This window comes from Eupeodes corollae, chromosome 1 (genome assembly GCF_945859685.1).
Source record: "Eupeodes corollae chromosome 1, idEupCoro1.1, whole genome shotgun sequence".
NCBI lineage: Eukaryota > Metazoa > Arthropoda > Insecta > Diptera > Syrphidae > Eupeodes > Eupeodes corollae.
In genome coordinates this window covers 246,991,390-247,016,860 of record NC_079147.1, presented here as the reverse complement: position 1 = coordinate 247,016,860, position 25,471 = coordinate 246,991,390, and the positions used below count along the sequence as shown (strand labels likewise).

Genomic DNA, 25,471 nt, shown 5'->3' with positions numbered 1-25,471 from the left:
ACGTCGAATGGGTGCTTGAACAACATGCTGTGGACGGCGATTTTTCGAACAAAATGTTATTACAACGAAGCACATTTCTCACTCGGCGTGCATTTTACATCACATCAACAAAAAGTCACTGTTTAGTGCGCTCTTTGGTCCGGAGGTGTGATTGGACCTTGCGTTATAGTCATATGATAACAGACTTTTTTCCTTATATTCAAATATACGACTGGCAGAACATGTGGTTTCAACAATGCGGAGCCACATGCAACACAACTCGAGCGAATATGGCTTTATTGCGAGATAAACCCTCTTTGCCACTATCTATGAGTTGCACTTGCATCAACGAAACGGAAAATCCTGACATTTTTGGAATTTGCATCAGTAACTTCCTTCTGTGGAGCGATCACATACACGATGTTGACAAAAATACCGCAAGATGTCTAGGGCTTTTGAGACGTTGCAATAAATTTTTCTCTCCGTCTGATCTGGCTACAATCTACAAAACCTATATACGTCCGAAACTTGAATATAACTCTCATCCCTCGGCTGGTGCTCCAGTAACTTATTTTAGCCTCTTGGACAGTATTCAAAAAAGAGCTTTTAAAATGATTGGTGACATTAACATCACCAACTCGTTATAATCACTCTAACATCGACGCAAGGTTTCTTGCCTCACCCCTTTTTTACCGTTATTTTAACGGACTATGCTCTGATGAAATAGTAAGTTGTATTCCTCCCCTTAAACAATTTATCCGTAATACCCACGCTTCTAGGAATGCCCATCAGTTTACCCTTGAGCCCAACTTCGGCCGTACTATGAAGTACAGAGATTCTTTTTTTAGCCGTACTACGCGAATGTGGAACGCCTTGCCACGCTGTATCTTTCCCTGTCATTGCAATGTTCAGAAATTTAAAACCAATGTACACCGACAGCTAATATCCAACCCTTCCCTCTTTTCCTAATGCTCACACTTTCTTTGACATATTAAAGGTATAAAAAACCCTTTTATTGTCAACTAAAATTCGTCAAACAAATCGATGCTTGCAACAATTCGCGTCGTGGTCACTTAAATGATGTAGGGTTCCACACATAATGGCCAGGTTTAGGTGACATAAGGGACTTGAAGTAAGGCAAGTTTCTAGTATCTGTTTGGCCAGCTGCCAAAAAATGCCTTAAAATTATTGGAAAGTTAACCGGAAAGTTAATAAAGAAAAGTCAAATCAACTTATTTCAAAATGAAAACTGATCATGTTCTTTCATTTAAGTGAAAGCTGAGCTTGACAACTCTATAATTTATTTTATTCTTTGCACAATTCCATTTAATGTTTTCTGTAAAAGGTTTCCTTCTCAATTTAAAAAAGAAATAAGAATTATTTCTTGACAATACAAACGAAAAAACGTAATCGACTTGCAGCTAGTCTTAATTTCTGTGTTTTTTAGACAATAATGTGTTTGCTAGTTCTTGTACTATGAACATAAAGTACAGATTTGTGAAGTAAAGTTCTGAATTTGAAATTCATGACGCTTTGAAAACTAACTAGTTGCCTTGGTCAAAATTTACGTTCAAAGAAAGAAGTTGACTACAAATGAAGTCCCTTATGTTGCCTGAACCTGCCAAATGTCATTTAGATATACATTTGGTAAGCTACCGCACAGTTTACACACAGAGATTTGATATGCTATAATAATATCTTTCTACTGAATAAGTATTTTAATTTAAATAAAGTTTACAAAAAAAAAATAAGGAATTTACTTTGAAGGAAAGTACAAATAAAACCTTCAATACAAAATAATAAAAAAAAAAAATCAGGTACGTTTGGACTGGAATTAACAATTCAACTTCAAAACTATAGTAATGAAGAAGGTTAGTATGAATTGGGTTAGTAAATAATAATAATAAATTAATTTATAAAGGTATATTAGTACTTTGTTAGTAAATAGATGAATAAATATACATATTTGTAAGAAATATATAATTAAATAAATACAATAGTAATAAGAAAAACAAATGAGTAAATAACTAAATAAATAAACAAATAGTACCTATGTAAATAAATAAATAAACAAATAAATATGAACGAGATATATGAATGAATCAACATATAAATAAATATGTATAGAAAAGAAAAATAAATAGTTACAACAATAAATAAGTAAATAAATAAATAAATGAATGAATAAATAAATAAATAAATAAATAAATAATTAAATAAATAAATACATAAATAAATAAATAAATAAATAAATACAAAATAAATAAATAATAATAAATAAATAAATAAACAAGTACGTAAACATGTAAACATATAAGGATCTTATAATAATAAGTATATAATATCAAAAATATGGTTAAGAAAACAATTGATTAATTAATGGATTGTCAGGAATTTCACAATTTCGCAAAAATGAATTCTTAAGTTTAACTATTCTTTCAGAGATCATTTCAACATTTGCTCTTGCATGTAAGTCCAGTGTAGAATGGTATCGAGAAAGATTAAGCATCATTTTAAGTAACTTGTTCTGTGAAATTTGAGGTTTTTTAAGATGACTTTTGGAAATCAAATATTTTATATCTGTTTTATTTACGTTTACTTTTGGAACCGCAAAATGCATAACCCTGTATTTGTTCAACTTCGTGGTCATGTTGACGAGTGCGGTAGAGCTATCAGTGCAAATTTGATCAAAAATAATTCACTTTACCCATGGAAAACAGCATAGGTCCCATATAAAAAAAAATAAATTGCAAGTCCACCTGTTTCGAGGCATTTGTACATCCTTCATCTGTCATTTTAATTAATGTAGGTAGTGATTTATTCAATATACATTATTTGACTGTCATTAACTTCAAGAATATGCAATCAAAAATTACAGTTTTCGAAGTGTTAAATCAATTTCGTAAACATTTTTGGTAGTTATGTAAAAAAATACTACCAATTGGATTTTTTAAGAAATTTCACCGAATATTAACAAAATATTTTTCATTAGATGAAATAAGTCTGAAGCTAACAACTTTCTCTACTCTAACTATAAAAAAATTGTACACAAATTGTCAGTAAGATTCTTAACAGATGTATCAAAAACCGTCGTTCTTTATAATATAAAATTATTTTAAAGCTATTATAATTTCTTTTTCGTAAAATACTGAAGCTAAAACATATTTTTCAGTTTATTGCATTTGTCTAAAAAAAATTACCAAATGATTAGTGTTCGTGATATTTGATTCAAAGTAAAAAAAATCCAATCAAAAATGGTACTGCGAGAGTAGAGAATTCGAAAAAAGTAGGTCCCCCGATTCGATCTATCTGTGCCGGCCCGTTCAGCTAAAACCATTTAGTCGATTGAGTTCAAATTTCAAAATAACAGTAGTGCACATACAAATTTTTTGTTCAAAAATCGAAAATTCGAGTTTTGTATGCACAAAAATGTCAACATTTCGGTTTTGGATTTTTAAAAATATATTATTTTTTTAATTCGATGTATATGTTCTAAATAACTGCATATCAAAAATTTTTGTAAAAAAAACATTAAATAAAAAAATCTCAAAAATAAAATTTGTTTGAAAAATCAAAAGGCATTTAAACGTTTGAAGACAAATTTATTTTGCAGATATATCTTTAAATCTTAAACTATTGGTACTATTTTTGAAAATGACTCTTTGGATACCGAAGCAAGTTCATGCGATTCAGTCTTGTATTTTTTTTTTCGTATGCTAATAGGGTTGAAACATATTTGTATTCATTGCATTTGACATCAAAAATATCATCATTCATCAAGCCCTAAGCCCGTTTCTATTCCTTATAGAATCAGAAGTCGTTGTCAAAAGAATGCTTCCAGCAGATTTAAGAAGGTTTCTTAATGATAATTTGACAGCTTCACCAACACTGACAAGTTCCACTGACAAGAAAGAACATTGACAAAAAATCCATTTTAAATACTGTTACATTCGAAAATATTTGTTTTCTTTGAGATTCGTAAGCAATGTTCCTTGAAATGTTTATAATCTTAAAGGACGTAAGTTCATGCAGGTGTTAACGAAGGCGGTAGAGCTGTCAAATTTCTAGGTAAACATTCTATTTAAATTGTATCAGTTTAAGTGCTAAAATAAGGGTAAATCTGCCAAAAATTCTAGATATACAGATTTGATCTTAAATCAAAATTAAATCAATTTTTTTTATGGAATGCTAAAACAAGGAAAACTTGTGTTTTGGCAGATATGTGTTGATCAAAAAGAAATTAATTTATTTTACCAATGAAAAACCCCATTAGGAAGTTGGGATTAATCTACATTGGGAACTTATTCGCTTGGACACTTTGGGTTTCAAATTGGGTCAAATTCGAATTTCACCAATATTGAAACAATGTCGAAGCAAATTCTAATTACCTACGATGTTCTCTGTTTATAGATTTCGGAATTTTGTTGTGTATAGAATTTAACTGACGATTAACTAGATCCACTTCTTTGTATCAAAACGACTCACATCATCGAACGATCACTTAGTACTTTATGTCATTAACTTCTTTTTGAAAGGCTTCAATTAATCCAATTCACAGAAAAAAAAAAGAATTAAAATTGCAAAATCAAATATTTAGGTAAGGTATCGAATTTGAAATTCAAATATTCATAATCTGGTGATCTTATGAGTAAAAATGTAATAAAAAGTAAATTCCTAAATTTGTTTTTTTTTTCTGGCCATATAGTTGACGGTTTCTATTAACGACCACTTGTCAAGATTATCTCTGATGGTAACGTATGAATCTCTCATCATGACAAAGTTGAAAAAAAATCAACTACCATTTATTTCTTCATTTGGCATACATAACCGCGTCTTCCTACGCTTTAAGACGTACATCTACTGCCTCCACTTCATCACTTGATTTTGCTAATGATGAATTAATAAAAGAGCGTTGATTTGTTCGGCACCTTGATAGGTTCATTGACGTCTGACTTATATTGAACTTTTGCATATTCGTCATAAAATAAGAACATTTCAAGGTCTTTCGTAATATCTACAGAAATAGTTACTGTGCAGTGCATTAAGTTCAGCGATTCAGAATTAAGCTGGACAAAACAACAAGAGCGTCTCTTGCTTGGTAAAGAAATCAAATTTTTAATAGGATTTGTAATCTCGGACTGATTTCGAAAATATGCCGCAAAGCAATAGGTGCAGCGGAACATTGCACTAAAAAATCTTGAATTCCGAAGTTCAGCATAAATGGCCAGACTCAGATGACATAAGAGACTTGAAAGTAAGGGAAATGGGCAGGTTCAGACAACATAAGGGACTTCATTTGCAGTTAACTGCTTTCTTTGAACGTACATTTTGACTAAGGAAACAAGTTAATTGATAAAGGGTCGTAAACTCCAAGTTCGGAACTTTACTTCACCAATCTTTAGTTTTAGTTGATCGTGCACAAACTATTAAAATCATAAATAAAACTTGTCAGTAACTTTTCAGGTGTAAGTCCATCTCGTCTTGTACTTTGTACTTTAACTCAATATTACTTATTCCTTTACCAATTGTATAAGGAACATTTTTACAAAGAACATAAAATGGAATTGTGCAGAAAAATAAATCACAGAGTGAAAAAGTGAAGCATTTAGCTAAATGAAAAAACATGATCAACTGCCATTTTGACAAAAGTAGACTTGACTTGAGAGTTAGGGATCTTTTTCTTGACTAACTTTCCAGTAAACTTTCCAATTTAGTTGCCTTACTTAGAATTCAGTTGTTTGGCAGCTGGTCAATGAGATACTAGAAACTTGACTTACTTTCAAGTCCCTTATGTCGCCTGAACGTACCCAATTTCTCATGTCAGTTTGATCATTTGTCAAAAAATTGATGTTTATGGTACTTTGACTGCAAATAAAGTCCTTATGTTGTCTGAACCGGTACCATCACATTTTTGTGTTGCCACAGCTTTCTAGCTAGTAAGGTGTTATATAGATCAAATTCGGTTACTTTGATAGTCAATTATCAAAATCACCTTAGCCGATTCCACCGCATGTCCGAGGGTAAAAAAAAACTTCTTGCATGGTCGGAGAAAACCTAAACACTGCATCGTTTTCATATATGTGAAGAACATACCTAGAACTAAAAGATGTTAAGTTTCCTCGATGCAAGTTGGAATTGGGAAAAGATTACGCTTTTGTGACAGTAGACGACTATTAAGATCAGAATTTAATGAGCTTATCATACGCTGCTGTTGGTAGTCCACTTCCGAAGAACAAGCATGAGAATCTAAAAAATGGGTATGAAAAGCTGAGGGTTCTGTCACCATAGAAACAAATTATTGGGTAAGAAGTTTCAACCAAGAGATCATTTATAAAAATAAAAAAAAGTTACGGAGACAAAATGGATCCCTGGGGTACACCACCGTTTATGTTGTGGACATATTTGAACTCGTCCAATACCAATTGAATTGAACAGTTCGAAAGGTAATTTCTAACCGAAAGAAGAAAAGATTCATCAATACCAAAAGCACGCATTTAAATATATATGGATAAGATAGCTTGATTCCAAACTCTATCAAATGTCTTGGAAATAAGAAGTGCAATAATCTTACTTTCTTCAAAACTATGTAAAGATTTCTTCCACTGTCTGCTGAGATTAACCATACTACGAAAGTCATACTGCATGCCGCTCATTAAGAAGTCACTTTCCACTTATGCGCGTCACTTGATTCGCGGTCTTCCTCTACTGTGCCGTCCTGTGGGTGTGGATTCGAAGACTTTCCGGGCCGAAGCATTAGTTTCCATGAGCTCTACGTGACCCAGCCATCTTAGTCGTCGGACTTTTACCCTTTTGGCTAAGTCTACATCGCTGTACAGCCCGTACAGCTCTTCGTTTCATCTTCTCCAACACTCCCCTTTGATGCATACGGGACCGTAGATCGAACGAAGAACTTTTCTCTCGAAGCTTTCATCCGCTTTTGTCATGCTTCTGCACAGTATAGCAGGACGGGGATGATAAGGGTCTTATATAGCAACACTTTGGTTCTTCGAGAGAGGACTTTACCACTCAATTGCTTTCTTAGTCCAAAGAAACAGCAGTTAGCAAGAGTTATTCTGCGTTTGATCTCAGCGCTGGTGTTCCTTTCTGCGTTTGCAGCGGAGCCTAGGTAGACGATGTCCTTGACTACCTCAAAGTTACGTCTGTCGATGATGACGTTTTGACCAAGACGTCGGTGTTGTATGTCCTTTCTTGACGACAGCATGTACTTTGTTTTGCCCTCATTAACCGTTAAACCCATTTTTGCCGCCTCTGCCTCAATACTCACAAAAGCTTCATTGACATCACGCTGAGTTCTTCCCATTATGTCAATGTCATCAGCATATTCTAGTAATTTAAAAGACTTTTGAAAGATAGTACTTCTATTGTTGACTTAAGAGCTCTGCACTATTCTTTTCACCTTGTCTTAAACCTTTTTTGACATCGAAAGGTTCTGTTAAATTGTTTCCAACCTTTATGGAGCAGAGTGAATTCTCAATGGTCATCCTGCACAAACGGACTAGTTTGGCAGGGATGCCAAAACTAGACATGGCTCTATACAGCTCGGCCCTGTATATGTTGCCATATGCGGCTTTGAAATCGATGAAAAGATGGTGTTTGATGTTTTTGGCTTTTTTGCAGGATCTTCCGTAATGTGAATATTTGATCAACTGTGTACTTTCCTGGTCGGGCAAACAATACTGAGGTTCCATTCATCGGGCATGCTTTCTTCCGACCATACCTTACAGATAAGTTGGTGCATGCTCCTAACCAACTTATTCAAGCCATCCGCTCCAGCGCCAGCGGCTTTATTAGAATTCAGCTAATATATATGGCAATCTTTACTTCGCCTAAGTCGGGAGGACGGGATTGTTGGCTTTCGTCGTCTATGTTGAATGGATCATTCTGCCGACAGCGGAATTCGGTTCGTCGTAGCCGTTATACAGTCTGCAGAAGTGGTCCTTCCATATCCTCAGCATTGACTGCGAATCCATTATGATGTTTCCACTTTCGTCTTTGCAGCCTTCGGTTCAAGGTTTATGTACTTGTGAATTTCGTTTCACCTGTTCATAAAACTTTCGAACTTTATTCCTGCTTTTAAACCTCTCAACATCTTCAACCGCACGCTCATCTTGCGCTCTCCTTTTCCTCCTGAGAAGTCGGTTATTCCTCTCGCCTCTTCTGCTCATAGAGCTCATGAGCAGCTCTAGTCCTTCTATGCAGCGCCGTTTTGCGTGCCTGTTGTTTGGCTGCATTTACCTGCCCACATTCCTAATCAAACCAGGGGTTCCTTGTTGGTGGTTGCTTGAAACCCAGCACGTCAAAGACGGCTTCTTTGATTGGAACTTGGCAATGTTGAACTAGAGCTTCCGTTTGTAGTCACATTACGTTCTTTACCTTACGATTGTCAAACGGAACGTGAGGTTGAAGCTCCATTGTGATAGCATGCATTAAATTCCTATGGCTGAACTAATAAACGTCAGGTGAAGCCGAAGCTGAAGCGTGTTTGTGCTTCAGCCATCAATTATCTGAAAATTTGCTTTGTCTGACAGCTCAACAGCTTGTAAAAAAATGTCAACTAACAATATTTGCTCTTTAAAGGGATGAAATAATAGATATGTTATTCAAAGCAACCTCGAAGCAAGGCCACCGTCGTAACGCAGACGAAGCCAAAGCGTGGTTCCAATTAAGGCAACTTTAATGGAAAGTTGACTGGAAAATTAGTTAATAAAAATCTCTCTTAACTATCAAGTCAAGTGAACTTGTGTCACAATGACAATTGATGATGCTTTTTAATTCAACTGAAAGCTGAACTTTATTGCTCCATGAATTATTTATTGTTTGCCAATTTAATCTCTTGTGTAAAAGGGTTCCTTGTCAAATTGGAAGAGAAATAAGTAATATTTCTCTACAATGCAAAATACAAATCATGATGGATTTGTTGTTTGCCTGAGGAGTGTTTTGTTGACAGTAATGATGTTAGAAGTTTTTGTACTGTGAACTTGAAGTAGAGGTTTGTGAAGTGAAGTTCTGAGTTTTAAATGTAAGGCCATTAAAAACTAACTCGTTGCCTCGGTAAATTTTTGCGTTCAAATAATGAAATTGACTGCAAATGAAGTCCCTTACGTTGTCTGAACCTGCCCATTGCTTTTGCATCCGGCTCCATGGTTTTAAAAATTGCATCTCGCAATAAGTCGATACTCATGAAAATATGGTTTCCCTCACCTCGCTTCACGTCCGTTCAAATCTTCCATACTTCGCTACCGGACCCAATATATAATTAACACAAGGGATATTTGGACGGACTCTCAATCACTCGCAATAAAACAAAAAAAATCAATACTTTTGTTTCAATAAACAATATTGTATACTGCTTAGTAGTTTTCATTTTAACGGAAGTTAGACGCACTTAATTATTAACACATTTCAACATAATAAAAATTCGCAGATATTTATCTTTTCAAGAAAAATAGAAAATAACCCACTTAAACAAAAACAAAGAAATTAATCGGCCACAACTTAAATAGATATCTCCTTTATATTCATGACCTATAAGACATTCTCTGGTGTTATCATAATTTAGTTTTGATAGCATTTTCTAAGAGCGATGTTTAGTCAAGCATACAAATGTGGAATAGTGGTGTTATGATGATGTTTTCTGGGATAGATAGACTCACTCCGGTATCAGTTACAAGAACAATCATTGATTCAAGAACTCAGAGAAGCGTGCATTAGTGGAACCATCAAAACTACCACAAGCTTCTCAACAGAATAAATAACATACAAAATTAATTTTTTTTTAATGTTTTATTTTTATAAGTAGTTTCCCTTGTTTTATAAACAATCAGCAGACAAAAATATTTAAACAATTGCAAATAGCTTGGAATAGGTAGTGGGATATTATAAAAACGTGTGGTGACAAATAAGGAGTGCAAAACCAACCATTTTCTAAAAAGAAAGTGCCTTCAAAAATAAAGACACATTATGCCCGTTTTTTGTTTCTTAAAATGTCTTTGCTCAATCGCTAACAAAATAAACACAAATTTATTGATTAAGGAATTCGTTTTGAATACAATCTTAACTTGGGACCTATAAGGCTCTTCTTCTGTGTGTAAACGAGGTTGGTTAAACAATTTCAAATTTCCCCGAGCAACATGTCAAATGGTCAGCAGTGTTGACAGGCGGTATATCTTTTGTATTCTCTTTTATTTCTGTTATAATATTTTGAATTTTTGCCAATATCTCTTTCGATTCGTTAGAATTCAAACGCTTATTCATGACAGCCTCATCGAGAGGGGTGTGGTGAATGTGATCGCCTTCACTGCCACCTTCACTATTTGGGGTGTGGGAAACGCTTGTCGGTTCGATACATATGTTCTCCATTTCGTCCTCGTTTAGTCGCAAATTATTGGGTAGATCGACTCCTAAATTCGACACAAGTTTATTGAGTGTTGTGATTTTCTCACGCATCTCTTCACGCTCTCCCAGAAGCAGCTGCAATTGTGCCGCCTTCTCATATTCTCGCTGTTTGAGTATACGCCTCTGGGTCTGGTAGAGGGCGATGTATTCACCGATTGTTTCGGTTTCGCCTTGAAGCTGAAGCACCAGATGCTCGAGGCGTTGTTTTTCTTCTGTTAATTCCGCAGTCTGAGCCATCAGCTTTGTGAAACGATTCTGGAGCTTTGTTAGGGCTTCAATAGTTGGAATTGTGGGAGGCTCATCGTGTCGATGTTTGTGCTGATGATGTTGTGGAGTCATAGATGTTGCCACATGGCTTTGTTCCTTAGGATGATCGGGTTCATCCACTGAACTTGTGAGGGAATGTCGATGGTCATGTCCAGCATGACCGGAGGAGCATTCGGAATGGTCATCATGACTGTGTCCATCTTCACCATAATCATAGTTATGGCAATGATCATGATTATGATCGTGGTGGTCGTGATGGTGATTTGTTTCCCCATGCGGATCGTTTCCATTCTCCACCGCACTCTCTTGGCCAGTTGTTTGATACTTGGTGGAATACTCACTTGCCTCATAGTGCTGCAATCTGTCCAATTGCTGCTGAAGCATCAAGTTCTTCCTAGCTATGTCGTTATTCTCGTGCGTTAGCCGAATCATTTCTTCGTCTTTCAAGTTGAGTTTCTCTTGAAGTGTCTTAATTTGTTCCTCCATGCTGGAGAAATTATTGCGAGTTTCACGATTCGCGTACTCCTCAGCGTCCAGTTTGTTCATCAAGTCTGCTTTATCATTTGTCAGTTGAACAAATCTCAACTCCAACTCATCCAATTGTTTTTTCAATGCATCATTTTGAGATAGGGCTCGAGATGCAGCAATTTTATCACTCTCCATGGTTGCCAGAAGCTTATGGCTATCTGGACGCTCGGAGAGGATATTTTGCAGATGGTCTTCTAGTTCGGCAATTTTATTTTCCTTCTCGATGAGGCTTTGAGTGAATCCTTCGAGTCGATCTTCTTGGGATTTGATTTTCAATTGGAACTCATAGCGTTCGGAATCAAAGTCGGTGATTTTAGTTTTGAGCTCTTCGATTTCTTTTATGTAGATTTCATTGGCTTCTTGTTGCTAAAGCAAATAAAATAAAAATTATATTCGAAAGTAATCAGAAAGCAATTGATTCCTTACTTGATTTTCCTTAACTTGATCCTGGCGTGAGATGGATTTTTGGATTTCCTTTTCCAAGCCACTTATGTGATCAATAAATTGCCTCTCTCTTTCTTGTAGTTTTGAACATTCCTCAGCAAGTTCCCCATTCTTTTCATTCAGAGCGGTCACCTCTGTATTCAAGTGTTGCACATAAGTCTGGTATTGCTGATTGGATTGTTCCTTATCGCTGGTCAACTGTTGTACCATTGCCTTGAAACGAAAGAAGGACAACTTAGCACTTATTTAAAAATCAGTTAGACAAAACTTACTTGCAAATCTCGTATTTGTTGTTCGTACATGAATTGGGTTTGTGTTAGGGACTCCACGCGATTGTCTTGGGTAACACTTGCCTCATCGGACAACTGATTGATGCGAATCTTGGTCAGTTCGAGTTCGTTTTTGGCTTCCTTCAACTCTTTGCTCAGCGATTGGCTTCGATCTTTTTCGAGGGCAAATAGTTTTTTAGTCTCTTCTAAGTGTTCAGCTTGGTCGTCGTACTTGGATCGAGTCTCCTCCAATTGAACCTGCAAAGTTAAGTTCTTGGACTTGAACTCATTCATCGATTGACGCTCGTGAGTGAACTCATTTTGCAGATCCTGCAGGCGCTTTGATGTCAATTGGAACTGCGCTTGTAATTCCTCGTTTTCCAACTCTTTCTCACGACAAAAGTTACGGAGCATATTGAGCTCTGAGGACAGAGCAGCCTTCTCGGTAATGAGTATTTGGATAGTGTCAATACTGCTGCTGTTGTTATTTTGAGATGGGGGTGGGATGGAAGGAGTTGATAGATTTTCCACAACTCCTGCAACAGCCGAAGGCATTTCGTTATACGACATGGGTTCCGCAACGACATCCACACCAGTCTCCAACGCCACCGCAGCCGCCGCTGCCGGTGACGGAGATTCATTGACAATTGGCTCACTGCCTTCAGAACTCGTTGCATCATTCTGGTGGGTAACTTGTGTCTCCAACGACGCCGGGATAGCTCCTTCGCTATCCTTCTTTTCCTTTGATTGGTACTCTTTGAGCTAAGAATGAATATTTATTTATTTACATATTTTTGAAAATTGTGACGTGTCAAGTAGAAGAGACTTTTATCGAATTTATTTTCCAAGGGCTAATTTTTTCTCATTTCATTTCTAAACTAGGACGTACCTTCTTACGAGCTGCTGCCAGCTTTTTGGCTTTATTTTCTTTTGAATCCTCTGGCATTTTGATGGTTGTTAATTTTGGGTAGTTTTTGAGATATTTTAGAGTTGGAAAAAGAGATTTAATTTATTTTATTAGTTTCGATTAACACAAAAACATTTTTTCACACAAATTTTTTAACAATACGAAATTTTATGTGGAAGTATAATGACAGCGGCGAAAATGTTTGACAGATGCTTATGGCACAGGGTGATATGAGTTTTGACACTAACACGAAGGATACAGACTAAGGGATTTCATATAACTATTACTCAACAAAAATATAATAATTATGTTAAAATGACGCTTTTCTTTAGAATAAATGAAATTTTATTACATATATTTAAAGTAGGTAGATGTGAATATATTTAATGGTTCAAAGAAAATAAGAAACCTTCAATATGTATAATTTGAAGAGCCATCTGCATCTTTTCAAGTGCAATAAGTTAACAGTCGTATATATAGACGCTGCCTTAAGGCATTTTTGCATTCTTATTTCAAAACCAATATAAAGCATACATAAAATTATGTACTCCTTATAATAGCTCCAAACATGAAAACGCTATTTATAAAACATACAACGTTGCACAGATCTATAATAATTTGAAAACGATTTAATGTCGAATAGAGCGTACGTAGGTAAATTTATACACTACGTTGGAAGGGAAATGTCAACTATATTTGTAGCTGCATTTAGCCAATCAAAATGGGTGCATTCATAAATCTAGTGACTATGTAGTCAAAATTTAACTAGTTTTGTAAATGCAAAATTGCACTATAAACTAAGTCAATCGGAAACTGTCATATTACTGACAAATGCAAATATGTAAAATAAGAAACATTTTTGATTTGATAACTTTAACTTTATCTTTTGTGTTTTTAAATTCAATAAAATAAAATTAAACAAAATTTGAGTGATTTATATTTGTATTTAAATACTGAACTGTCTTTACCGAGAAACTGATTGTGAAACGTCAAAATCATTCTCCACTAACTTTGTAGCCGAAATTTGTGCACTACGTCGGAGGGGAACTTTTGCATTACAAAGCAATTCATTCACAAAGCTAGTGGCTATGCAGTCAAAATTCAAAATTGAACTACAAAGCTAATCAATTCGGAACTGTCATATTAACGACAAATACAAATATATTAAATAAGAAACATTTGTGTTTTCGGAACTTAAAATAGTTTTTTTTTAAATTTATATTTGAATTTAAATACTGAAAGATTCATTTCATTTTGAATTCTTGTGTCCTTCTTGCTGATTTTGAAACGTCATAACCAGTGTGCACCTACTTTGTAGCCGACATTTTTTAACTACATACGTCGGAGGGGAAATTTTAACTACTTTTGTAGTTGCATTTAACCAGTCAGAATCCCTTGACTACGTAGCCACGAGCTTAGTGAATGCCCTCAAAGAAACATTATGATGTTATTCACACCAATAATTTTTAACGCTCTTCTGCCAATACCGTCTGTTTTAAGACCGGAGCTCCACCCCGGAGATGCACGTATACATATAAGTTTCGTGAATAGTGGGCAGATCAGAGAAGGAGGAAGTTTATTGCACCTGAACACAAAAACAAGAGTTGATTGGGACTACACATACTAAGATCTTCAAAATGTTAAGTTTAGTTTCTCTGATGAAAGTGACTCGTAAATAGCGACAAAGATGGTAAGTAACGATTTTAGGGCATTAGCACCATTGCGTTTTCGACGCCTTAAATTTAACACAATTTCGTGTTTCCCATTTGACAATAAATGTCAGATTTTAATGACCTCTTAATTCATTGCCGTTGATGAACCACACTAAAAAAGCGTTGTTCTTGTGCATGCAAATGTGAATATGACAAACTTCATAAGAAGTTTCCAACAGGTTATCTTTAGTAAAACTGAGAGAGTGTCGTAGACAGAACGAAGATTTGATAATTTCTAATCTAACAAACAAGCAATATTAAGATAACTTTTGAAATCCAGAAAGGCTTTATAATTTAAATCTTAATTAAAATCTCTGTAGTCCTAGGTTTCACACGGCCACAACAGCAAAACCCTTGGTTTGACGACGAATGCCGGCAAGCGCACGCAGCGAAACAAGAGGCAAACAAAACGGCGCTGCACAGAAGGACAAAAGCTGCTCGCGAGGTCTACGAGCAGAATAGGAGAGAGGAACGCCGGCTTCATACTTGGAAAAAAACAGAGCATGAGAAGCGAATGATCGAGGAGATAGATTGATGTCACAACAGGAATGAGGTTCGTAAATTTTACCAAAAGGTAAAAAAACCCAAAGGTACCAGCCACGAACCGAAGTCTGTAAAGACGATAAGGGGAACATCGTAGTAGAACCGCAGTCGATGTTGAGATTATGGAAAGACATCTTCTCCAAATTATATAACGGTGATGACGAACCGAATTCCGCTGTAAGGGAGATAAAACCACTCAACCTCAAAAAAAAGTGAAGATAGCTTTATAGAAACTGAAGTCAAACAAAGCTGCTGGAGCTGACGGTATCGCTGCCAAACTTTTCAAATAAGCAGGTAGGGAGCATGCACCAACTCATCTGCAAAATATGGTCGGAAGAAAACATGCCCGATGAGTGGAATCTCAGCATACTATGCCCGATACATAAGAAAGGAGACCCTCTAAATTGCGCCAACTACAGAGGCATCAGTCTCCTTAACATTGCGTATAAGATCCTCTCTGCAGTGTTATGTGAACGTCTGAAGCCGTTCGTCAACAACCTGATTGGTCCTTATCAGTGTGGCTTCAGACCAGGAAAGTCCGCTATCGACCAAATATTCACACTACGGCAGATCTTGGAAAAAACCCAGGAGCTTTAAATCGATACCCACCATCTCTTTATCGGTTTTAAAGCCGCGTATGACAACATCTATAAGGAAGAGTTCTACAGAGCAATGTCTAGTTTTGGCATCCCTGTCAAACTTATCCGTTTGTGCAGAATGACGATGGAGAATGTACGGTGCACTATCAAGGTCGGAAAAGATCCCACCGATGCATTTGATGTAAAAAAGGTTTTAGAAAAGGCGATGCACTGTCAAGCGACTTCTTCAATATTGTTCTGGAATGAATTGTGCAAAACTCAACTGACACTGACCTAGTTAGCAGAGTTAAAGTCCAACGGCTTAGATGGCTAGGTCATCGATTCCAATCCCAAAGGACGGCACAGTAGAGAAAGACAACGACTCAGGTGGCGTACCCAGGTGGGAGAGGAACTCAACCAACTTGGCGTGCGAAACTGGAGACATCTAGCTAGGGACCGAGCTGGCTGAAGACGCATGTTTGTTGAGGCTCAGGTCCGCCCCGCACTGTAGCGCCACCGTAAGTAAGTAAGTCAGTGTGCTTCATTACTTTCAGATTACCAATACAAAAATTATATTAACAGGGGTTCATGAAAGTTGGTTGGTTTGGGAGCTTTTTTTTATAACAAACACACATGCAAGGGGATATTACTACCCTTATTATACAGAGGCGCAGTGTGAGCACTAGGAAGAGGAGAGAGGGTTTAAAAGTAGATGTCGGTGCCCATTGGTTTTGAATTACTGAATATTGCAATGACTAGGAAAGACAGAGTGTGGTAAGGCATTCCACATTAGCGTGGTACGGCTAAAGAACGAATCTCTGTATTTGACAGTACGGCTGAAGTTGGGCTCAAGGGTATACTGATAAGCTTTCCTAGAAGCGCGAGTATTACGGTTGAACTGTTAAGGGGAGGAATGCAACAGCCAATTTCACTAGAGCATAAGCCGTTAAAATAACGGTAAAAAAGGGTCAGACAAGAGACCTTACGACGATGTTCAAGCGAAGTAAATGAACTTATGATGATATTATCATCTATCACTTTAAATGCTCTACGTTCAATACTATCCAAGAGGCTTAAGTAAGTTGTAGGAGCACCAGCCCAGAGATGAGAGTTATACTCAACCTTTGGACGTATGTATTCTATGAGGCGATTGTTTACAAAAAATTGGAGCCGCCCCTAAATTTATTTTAATAAATCCTTTCATGCAATATTAATAGTCTAAATAAATATGCCTACAGTTTCGTCAATAAACATTTATAGTTTTTTGTATAAAATTCATAAAAATTATATATGTTTAATGTGTTACACGGTTCTCCTCTATTAAGGCAATTTTAACTCGTTATGAATAGGTGGACTAAATATGAAGCGTCCTTATAACATTTATGATTTTCTTAGTATTAATTAAAAACGAATGTTTTTACTGACAATTCTAAAATTTTGCCCATATAGAAGAAAAATGTAAAATAACCAATCACTGATCCTATTGAAAAAGGCACTTCATAAAATTATATTGCCTCAAAAGCCTTATATACATACCAAACGAAGATATAAGATTATAACCCCTGGGATGCCAGCACGTAACTTGATACAACCGAGTCGATACAATCGAGCATTGGCACCATACATTTTGGTTCAATCGAGTGTCCTCGATTGTTTCCCCAGATTTGGCAGCACACAAACTTCAAATTGACGTTTGAAACAAAAGTTTTCACTCGACAGGAATTAGGTATCGTCGGCAGTGATTTTTGTATGAGAAAAATGGAAAAACAAAATAATATGTCAATATATACAAAAAAGACAGAGATTTTGATCAGTTTTATGAGTTTTCACGTTGATTTAGCGAGGAGAATTCCTTAAACTGCAAGGGAGAAAAAATAGCAATATACTGTGGGGAAAACTGATTGTATTCCTAAAGCTGGAGAACTGGTGGAACTGATGTTCTTCTTCTGGAAGATCTAACGAGCTGAATATCGTGTGAAAACATTCCTTTTTGTCTCTAAACTGCTGCACAAAGCTAAAAAAAATTGTTTTACAAATGCCATACATGATCTTTCCTTTTTTTTTGAATAATTATTTACTCATTTGCGCTCAATTCGGATGGGTTGCTTTTATCTCTCAAATATTCTTTTGATTTTAGCACATGACACTTCTTCGCCTTTACTTTCACTCTCCGAATCAAAGAAAAACATTTCGAAAAAAATTTGAAAACCTAGAATGAAATAATTTTAAATAAAATTAATTTCACATTTCATTTTATAGTTCACAATGACTTTTTCAAGTAAAAGTCACAATGGATCAAATTACGTGCTGTCAAAAACAAATTGTTTCGAGTTGATCGACGATCGACAATCCTCGATTGTATCAAGTTACGAGTACATACGTCCTGGCACCCCAGACCTTCGTTCATATGAAGACTATTCCACCCTTGTTCGAATATATTGGGCACTATACAGCCCTATTATGGTTATCAAATATCAACACGATATTTAATAATAGTTGATAATTGCCAACAAAATTAATGAATCGGTATTATGGTGATCAATTATTAATATTTTTGATAAATAGTGAATTAAAAGATCTATTGTGAATAGCTTTATTGATAAACTCGGTATTACGGCTATCAAACATATTGGGCGCATTCACAAAGCTAGTGACTACGTAGTCAAAATTCAACTAGCTTTGTGAATGCAAAACTACACTACAAAGCTAGTCAATCTGGAACTGTCATATTATTGACAAATGGAAATATATAAAATAAGAAACATTTTTAATTCGATAACTTTAACTTATCTTTTGTATTTTTAAATTCAATAAAATCAAATTTAAGACACAATTTGAATGATTTATATTTGTATTTAAATTCTGAACAATTTATTTCATTTTCAATTCTTGTGGTTTACCGAGCAGCTGATTCTGAAACGTCAAAATCATTCTCCACTAACTTTGTAGCTGATTTTTTTTACACTACGTCGGAGGGGAAATTTCAACTTCTTTTGTAGTTAGATTTAGCCAATCAGAATCCCTTGACTTCGTAGCCACTAGCTTTGTGAATGCGACCATTGATACCCATCAAATATTTTATCAGCTACAAAATCTTCGTTTACAAATTAATGTATCAAATATTCGTAAATGATAAAGAATTGTAATTTAAATACGATTTATACACTGCCGCTCATCTGAATAGGTTCACAAATATTTTTACTTCACTGTTGGCCTCTCTTCATATAGGTATATTGCAATATTACATCTTTTTTATAAATGTAATTAAAAAGCATCATCATGTGCTTGTTCTTGGAAAAAAATTGTCTTAAAGCTTAACGTTATCCTCACACGGTAGCTTGACTAAATGTATTCATAAAAACTAGAAATTATTTTGGCTCATCTGAATAGGTTCAACGGATGAAATGGGATAAAACAATAAAAATTATTTGAATTCAAAGATTTATTTTACCCTTTTGTATTTTATGGTTATTTAACAAAAGTTAATAGTAAGTGTTGCCACCTTTTTTTAATATAGTCTCGTAAATTCGATTTGGAATTGAACTATACAATTTTTCCAGGTTTTGAAGCGAAATTTTCTGACCATGCGATTAATGAATGTTTGTCTTCGAATTGCCTCCCTGACTCGTATACTTTACGTGAGAGAAGTCCCCACAATTTCTCTATTATGTTAAGGTCAGGGGGGTATAGGGGCCACACCAGCATCTCCGCATTTTGACTCTCAATCCTCTGCCTTACTGTCCTCGCTGTATGGATAGGGGCATTGTCATGTTGGAATGCCCAGATATTGGTCCAAACAGATCAGAAATCTGTGGGAAGGTCTTTTCTAGCACACCTTTATAAGAATTTGCATTCATTCTTGATGTTACAAATTGTAGCTCTAAGGCTCCGTAGAAGGAAATAGCTCCCCACACCATAACACTGCCTTCGCAGCTATGCAGCCGACATAAATAATGCTCCTCTTTTCGAAGGTCATGAAAGTAATAATTATAGCCATCAGGGCCCTCTAAATTGAATTTTTTCTCATCTGAAAAAATCACTTTTTGCCATTCTGACTTCCACGACATGTATTTTTTACAGAATTGGAGCCAAAAAAATGCTTGTTTTTATGACTAAATTTTGTCTAGCTACCATGGCAGGATAACGGTAAGCTATAAGACAATTTTTTTTCTCGAAAAACAAGGACTGTTGTCTGAAGGCAATTGTACTCAGGAACGAAGGTTTATCGTGCAAGCTAAAATAAACAGTATTACGAGATGCTTCAAACCCACTGGTCAAATTATAAATTCATGAATTAAAATTAGCAAATTATTGGTTAAGCAGGAATGCCTTTTGCAATCTCAGGATTTTCCTCCATTAGTTCCACAAGCCTTTCCATTTTTTTTTGTTGCTAACTGTTCTCCTCCTTAATAAACTAAATATTATTAAGAAAGAAGAGATATGTATTCAATGAAAACAACTTACATTATTCCGCCCAAATTATTTATGGACCAAAACACAAGAACTCAACACAAATGACAAACGTCAAACACCAAACAAAACCTATTCACAATCGTATATTGATTAATATTCACAAGGGGTGAAAAATTATCATTTGATACTCATAATACTAAATTATTAACAAATAATTTATAGTTGATAGCCATAATAGGGCTGATAGTGATTAAAGTTTAAATAATTCTTTTGCCATCGACTGAATTTAGTAGAACTAGCACTTTTGCTGTTTCTCGCAGGCTCAAATTTGGCTTCTTGAAATGAGAATCAAAGTTCCTTTAAAAATTATTAATGATGAAATTTTCAAACGTTGGCGTTGGAAAAATGTCCGAGTGAAATTAATTCTGAATAGTGACTTTAAAATACTTCATCTTTCTAACAGTACTTTTTCCTTTTATACCATTTTATGGGTTTTTCTAACAAAGATAAGCAGCAAATTGTACCCACTTTAATCTATTAAAAGATTTACGTGTAACCAAGTTTTCTTTCAATTAAAAAACAAGAAAAGAAAATCAACGTTTTTTTTTGTGGCAATACATAAATCTGTAATTGAATACCATGATTATATTTTATAAGGTTATCTAGTAATACATTGATGCAATAAAATATTTTGTAAGAAATATCATTATAACTATTTCCTATTGCTTTAGTTCTTTTGTGAAAAAATCCCCTGCAAATTGATGTCATCTTTCGCCCAAAGTACAAATATTTTAGGTATTACAAAAACAAAAAAAAACCCTAAATAGTATAAGGAAAAAATGTTATTTTGTTTACAATAAATAGTAGGTATGCCTTTGATTAAAATATTACTTTATATATGTTTGTAGATTAAAATGTTTTTTTTTGTTAGTTGACTTGAAAGAACTTGGAACGCGAAAAATATTAAAAAAAAAAATTAAAAGCCAAAAATGTATGTTGTTTGTTGATCAAATTTGTTTCACTTTGATTTTATTTTATAAAGAATAACTTGCAAAAAGTGATCTTAACCAATCACTATTGTTGTTGTTTAGTATTGAAAATAATTTTTAACTTAATCTCATAGGGAAAGATCACTTGAAAGTTTTTTTTAAAATGGCAAGTTATTTTTATAAAGAGTGATGATGAACGGAATCTTGAAGTCGTCTACTCGAGAACGGTTATTTCTTCTTTAATCAAAAATTCAACAATTTCTTCATCAACATCTTCAGTTTCCAAGCTATCAGTATCGACATCTGTTTTGGGAAGAGAAATAAAACAAAATTAATAATTGAATGATTTAAAACAAAAAATTAATTTTCTTACGATTTCTAAGCTGCATGCGTCTGTTCTTTTGTTCCTTCCATTCAACAACTCGCTTGTTGCGATATTCAGAGAATTGTTCTCGCAATTGTGCACGTTTCTCCAGCAATTCCTTGGAAGCACGAGTCATACGAAGACGATCCTTGTTCTCGAACTGTGGCGAGTACTTCTTCAGGGTCTTCTTGATCTCCTTCTGTTGCGCCTCGGTGAGAAGAGTTGGTGGTCGAGGGCGCCACAAGAATTGAACAAAGTTCTTCAAAATTGTACGCTTAAGAATGCGTCCTTGGAATGAGTACATGTTGTAACCAGTATCTTCCTTAACCTTCCAAGACGACACTCCAGTGACGACATAACGTCCAGTTGGATCCCATTCAACTTCCGAAGCACGGAAATGATCTGGTGAAGACATGACAATGAAATCATTACTGGTGTCGATAAATTCAAATGTTCCCATTGTCAAATTGGCCAGAACAATAAATTGACCACGTGGCGACCAGAACAGATGGCTGCATGATTTCTTTTCCAATTTCTTCACCAAATTGGGCTTTTGTCCCTTGTTGACTTCGAAGAAGCTCACATTCGCATTACTTTGCTCGCCATGAATGATTGCGAACTTATTGCCAACTGGCTCCCAAGAAAAGGCCAAAATAAGTTCCTTGATTTCAACGGAATCGACTGGGATGTCCTTCTCGCGCATGTGGAATATTTCAAAGTTATAGAACATTCCAAGGAACTTGACATCAAAGTCCTTCTTGTCCTTCTTCTGTTTTGAGAAACGATCGACTTTCACACACAAATAGTCACCGGATTTCTGCCAATGGATCTTACAATCGGCGACATGGAACAGATTCTTGCTACGCAACTCGCGCTTCTTCGGAATCTCCAAGATGATAACCCTAGCAGGGATTTGGTTGTCTTCACCCACCCAGTAAGCGATGATGTTGTCAGTTGGCGACCAACTAAATCCACGGATTCCGGGAACTTTAATGGACTTCTTGTCCAACAAAAAGAAAGTTGATGTCTCATAGACATGAATGCAATTTTCACCCATCAGAGCGACATATTTATCGTCATGGGACCAACGGAACATTGACAAGTTCGAATTGCCATCCGATACGAAGCTACGCTTCTCCATGCCGGTACGGATGTCCCAGATTATGATCATCTGGCCAGTTGCAGTGGGCCCATAGGTGACGAGGTAATTTTCGCACGGCGAAAACTCAACGAACTGTGTTCCTGGATGGGGGAACTTGTTGATTTTGGTGTAGTTGGTTCCTCCCCAAATAGCCACACCTGGTTTGTGGAAAGTTACAACGTATGTTCCCAGTGGAGACCATTTGACAAAAGTGTCAGTGAAACGTTCGCGGGTCTCTAACTGAGATGGCTCAGGCAGGGTATTCTGCCAGAATTGTACCTGCACCGAGTTGGGTGCGGTTTCGGCAGCAACGCAATATTGATCGTAAGCATCGGGTTCGGTAATGAAGTTGTACAAATCATTCTGAACCTTGAAGGGCTGAGGAGTTGGTGGAGTCCATTTTTCTGGAATATTTTCATACCTAAGAGGGGGAAAATAGAACAACAAATAAAATAAAAATACACTACAGTTAAGTGTTTTTTTTTTAAATTGAAAGATAAGGAGGATCAAGCTGCTTCCAGTCCTTTTTATTTCCCGGTCTTAAGACTTTGGAATTGTTTTAATTGAATTAAGAATTTTAAAGATTCAAACAAAAATTATCAGGAGACAAAAATTGTGGAGGCTTTGTCGATTCCTTTCAAGAGGCATGCGGTTCTGATTGATGTTAAAAGCAAGAACTTAGATTTAATACAAAATTAAAGTCTGGCAAACTAGAGTTCAATATTCAAAGTGTTATGCTAATTAGGAGAAATCTAGGTTTTTCGTTTCGACTTTTATAAGGATCCCTAATTCTAATAAATAATAGCCTTGGGCATATTTCAAAGAATGATTCAAACGATATTTATAGAAACCTTTGAATGAAAGAATGTATATACTTACTTTTGAAAATCGGTGAACAAGTTAACAGCGAATGTATGGTTCTTGTCCAAACGATGATTGTTCATCGTCTTCACAGCATCTGCAGCACTAGCGGCGTTGCTGAATTCCAAAAATGCATAACCCTTGGTCTTGCCCTCTTCGTCCAATGGATGAAAGACATTGACAATTTCGCCACAAGTTGCAAATAACTTAAGAATGACCGATTTCAATTTTTCCATACGAGATGGTTCGACTTTTGGAATATTATCCACAACCACAACACTTTCTACGCCATCGGTTTCACATGGCTTCTGTGCTAGCATATCAGCCAGAAGTTCTGAAATAAATATTTACAAAAGAAAAATCACATTATCATATTATTGGATTTTGCGAGCGAAATTTTCGCATTTTCTGTACGCCAGAATTAAATTTTGAGGTTATATTCATCATGATGGGATGCATGTTCATGATGTGCTGGCAGAGAACAAGTACAGGTAGTAAGTAGAAAAAAAACCGCTTTGCTTTACCTTCATCGGGAATATCGTCGACAAAACCCTCGGGATCATCGAAATTTGGCTCCTCATCGTAATCGTTATCATCGCCGCTATCGCCGGTGTAGTCTTCACTTTTCTTTTTGGCCATTTTTATTGGAATTAAGTTGAAAAAATTTACGATACGAGAATTAAAACCGTCATCAAATGTTCGCACACCAAACGAAAAGATAGCTTATTAAATTTCTATGTTGGTCAACATGTTCAAATGTCAAGGTAGTGTTTGGTTTTGAATTTAAATGTTGCCTGTACTGAAGGGTGTTTCCGAAAATGTAGTAGATTGTAGTAGTAAAATTTGTGTGAACAATCAATTGTCCGATGTTGCCATACTTTTAAAACAGATCATTTTTGTAGAACTTTTTTTTGACTGTGGGACTTATTATTTGTTTCTCAAATCCCCTTTTAAAAGTATACTGTTTATTTTCCTGAATAATATTTTTTCAAGAAACTGAATCCTTTGATGTGTGCCCCAAAAGTAGCTAAACAAATAATTGAGAGGTAAGATGACGATTTGAAATCAACGAACAGACTGACTGAGTCTGAAATCCGATTTGTTTTCAGGGCTATGTTACGCTTTAAAGCCTAGTACATACTTCCTCGTGAAGTGAACGTTCGCCAGTGGAGAAAGTGAACTTTTGACATTGCTCACTGGTACACACTTGTGAGTACACGTTGTGAACATCGTCAACTTCATCAGTTGAATCTTCAAATAGGTATTCTATTTCATATGACACCATTTTAACTTTTTTTTTAGAACAACGCGCAAGCAGCCACAAACTTCAAAATGCGGAAACCAAATGTCAAAGCTTCACCAACAGTTACCGTACATTTTGCACGTGAATTGCCCGTGAACGAAAACTCTATACTTTGTTCTCCACTCAGCTTCACGAGCAAGTGCACGGGTGAACCAAAAACTGAAATTTGTATGGGTAGGCTTAAGCCTAGTACATACTTGTGAACCATCTCGTGAACCCATACAAATTTCAGTTTTTGGTTCACCCGTGAACTTGCTTGTGAAGCTGAGTGGAGATCGGGTGGGATCGGAGGTCTAGACACATTTTTTGAAACTGCCCCTTCACAAGGCATTGTGAATTCAACGGGTGAACCCAATATTGCCTTTTGATTACAGGGTTATTCCGTCTTTTTAATTTAAAGGCATATATCAGTGCCAATTCGGTAAAATCCATATCCAGAAATTTGTATTGACTTATAAAATCTCTTTCAAAAAACAAAAAATACATTTTATTTAATTTTGTATTCCAACAATATATCTACTCTTTTCTTTAATAAGCAAAAGAATAGGACAAATTTGAAACTAATTTGTTTTGTGTATATGCGCCTAGCCTTGTAGACTTTTCACACTAAACCGAAAACACCTCTAGAAGACTAGTTGCAATTTAAAGTTGAACTAAACAAACAAACCTTCGACAAATTCAGCGCCCAAATTAATGTAAACAAAACATATGATGGCTGCTGTTCGTGGTAAGTAATATTATTTATACAATTTCCTTA

The 25,471-nt window shown here is 35.6% G+C and overlaps 2 protein-coding genes across 2 annotated transcripts; both read right to left on the bottom strand.

Moving 5' to 3' along the window:
• Nucleotides 1-9,764: 9,764 nt before the first annotated feature.
• Nucleotides 9,765-12,996, bottom strand: LOC129939709 (golgin subfamily A member 2). The gene is made up of 4 exons (XM_056047825.1): nucleotides 12,793-12,996; nucleotides 11,907-12,665; nucleotides 11,617-11,847; nucleotides 9,765-11,556 (listed from the first exon to the last, which is right to left on the bottom strand). The coding sequence occupies exons 1-4, from the start codon at nucleotides 12,847-12,849 to the stop codon at nucleotides 10,102-10,104; spliced, it is 2,502 nt and encodes an 833-aa protein (XP_055903800.1). The 5' UTR covers nucleotides 12,850-12,996; the 3' UTR covers nucleotides 9,765-10,101.
• An 8,052-nt stretch (nucleotides 12,997-21,048) lies between these two features.
• On the bottom strand, nucleotides 21,049-24,138 carry LOC129938636 (eukaryotic translation initiation factor 3 subunit B). Its single transcript, XM_056046302.1, has 4 exons — nucleotides 23,936-24,138; nucleotides 23,430-23,745; nucleotides 21,419-22,971; nucleotides 21,049-21,348 (listed from the first exon to the last, which is right to left on the bottom strand). Exons 1-4 carry the CDS (start codon nucleotides 24,048-24,050, stop codon nucleotides 21,260-21,262), a joined length of 2,073 nt encoding a protein of 690 aa, XP_055902277.1. The 5' UTR covers nucleotides 24,051-24,138; the 3' UTR covers nucleotides 21,049-21,259.
• Between the last annotated feature and the right edge of the window lie 1,333 nt (nucleotides 24,139-25,471).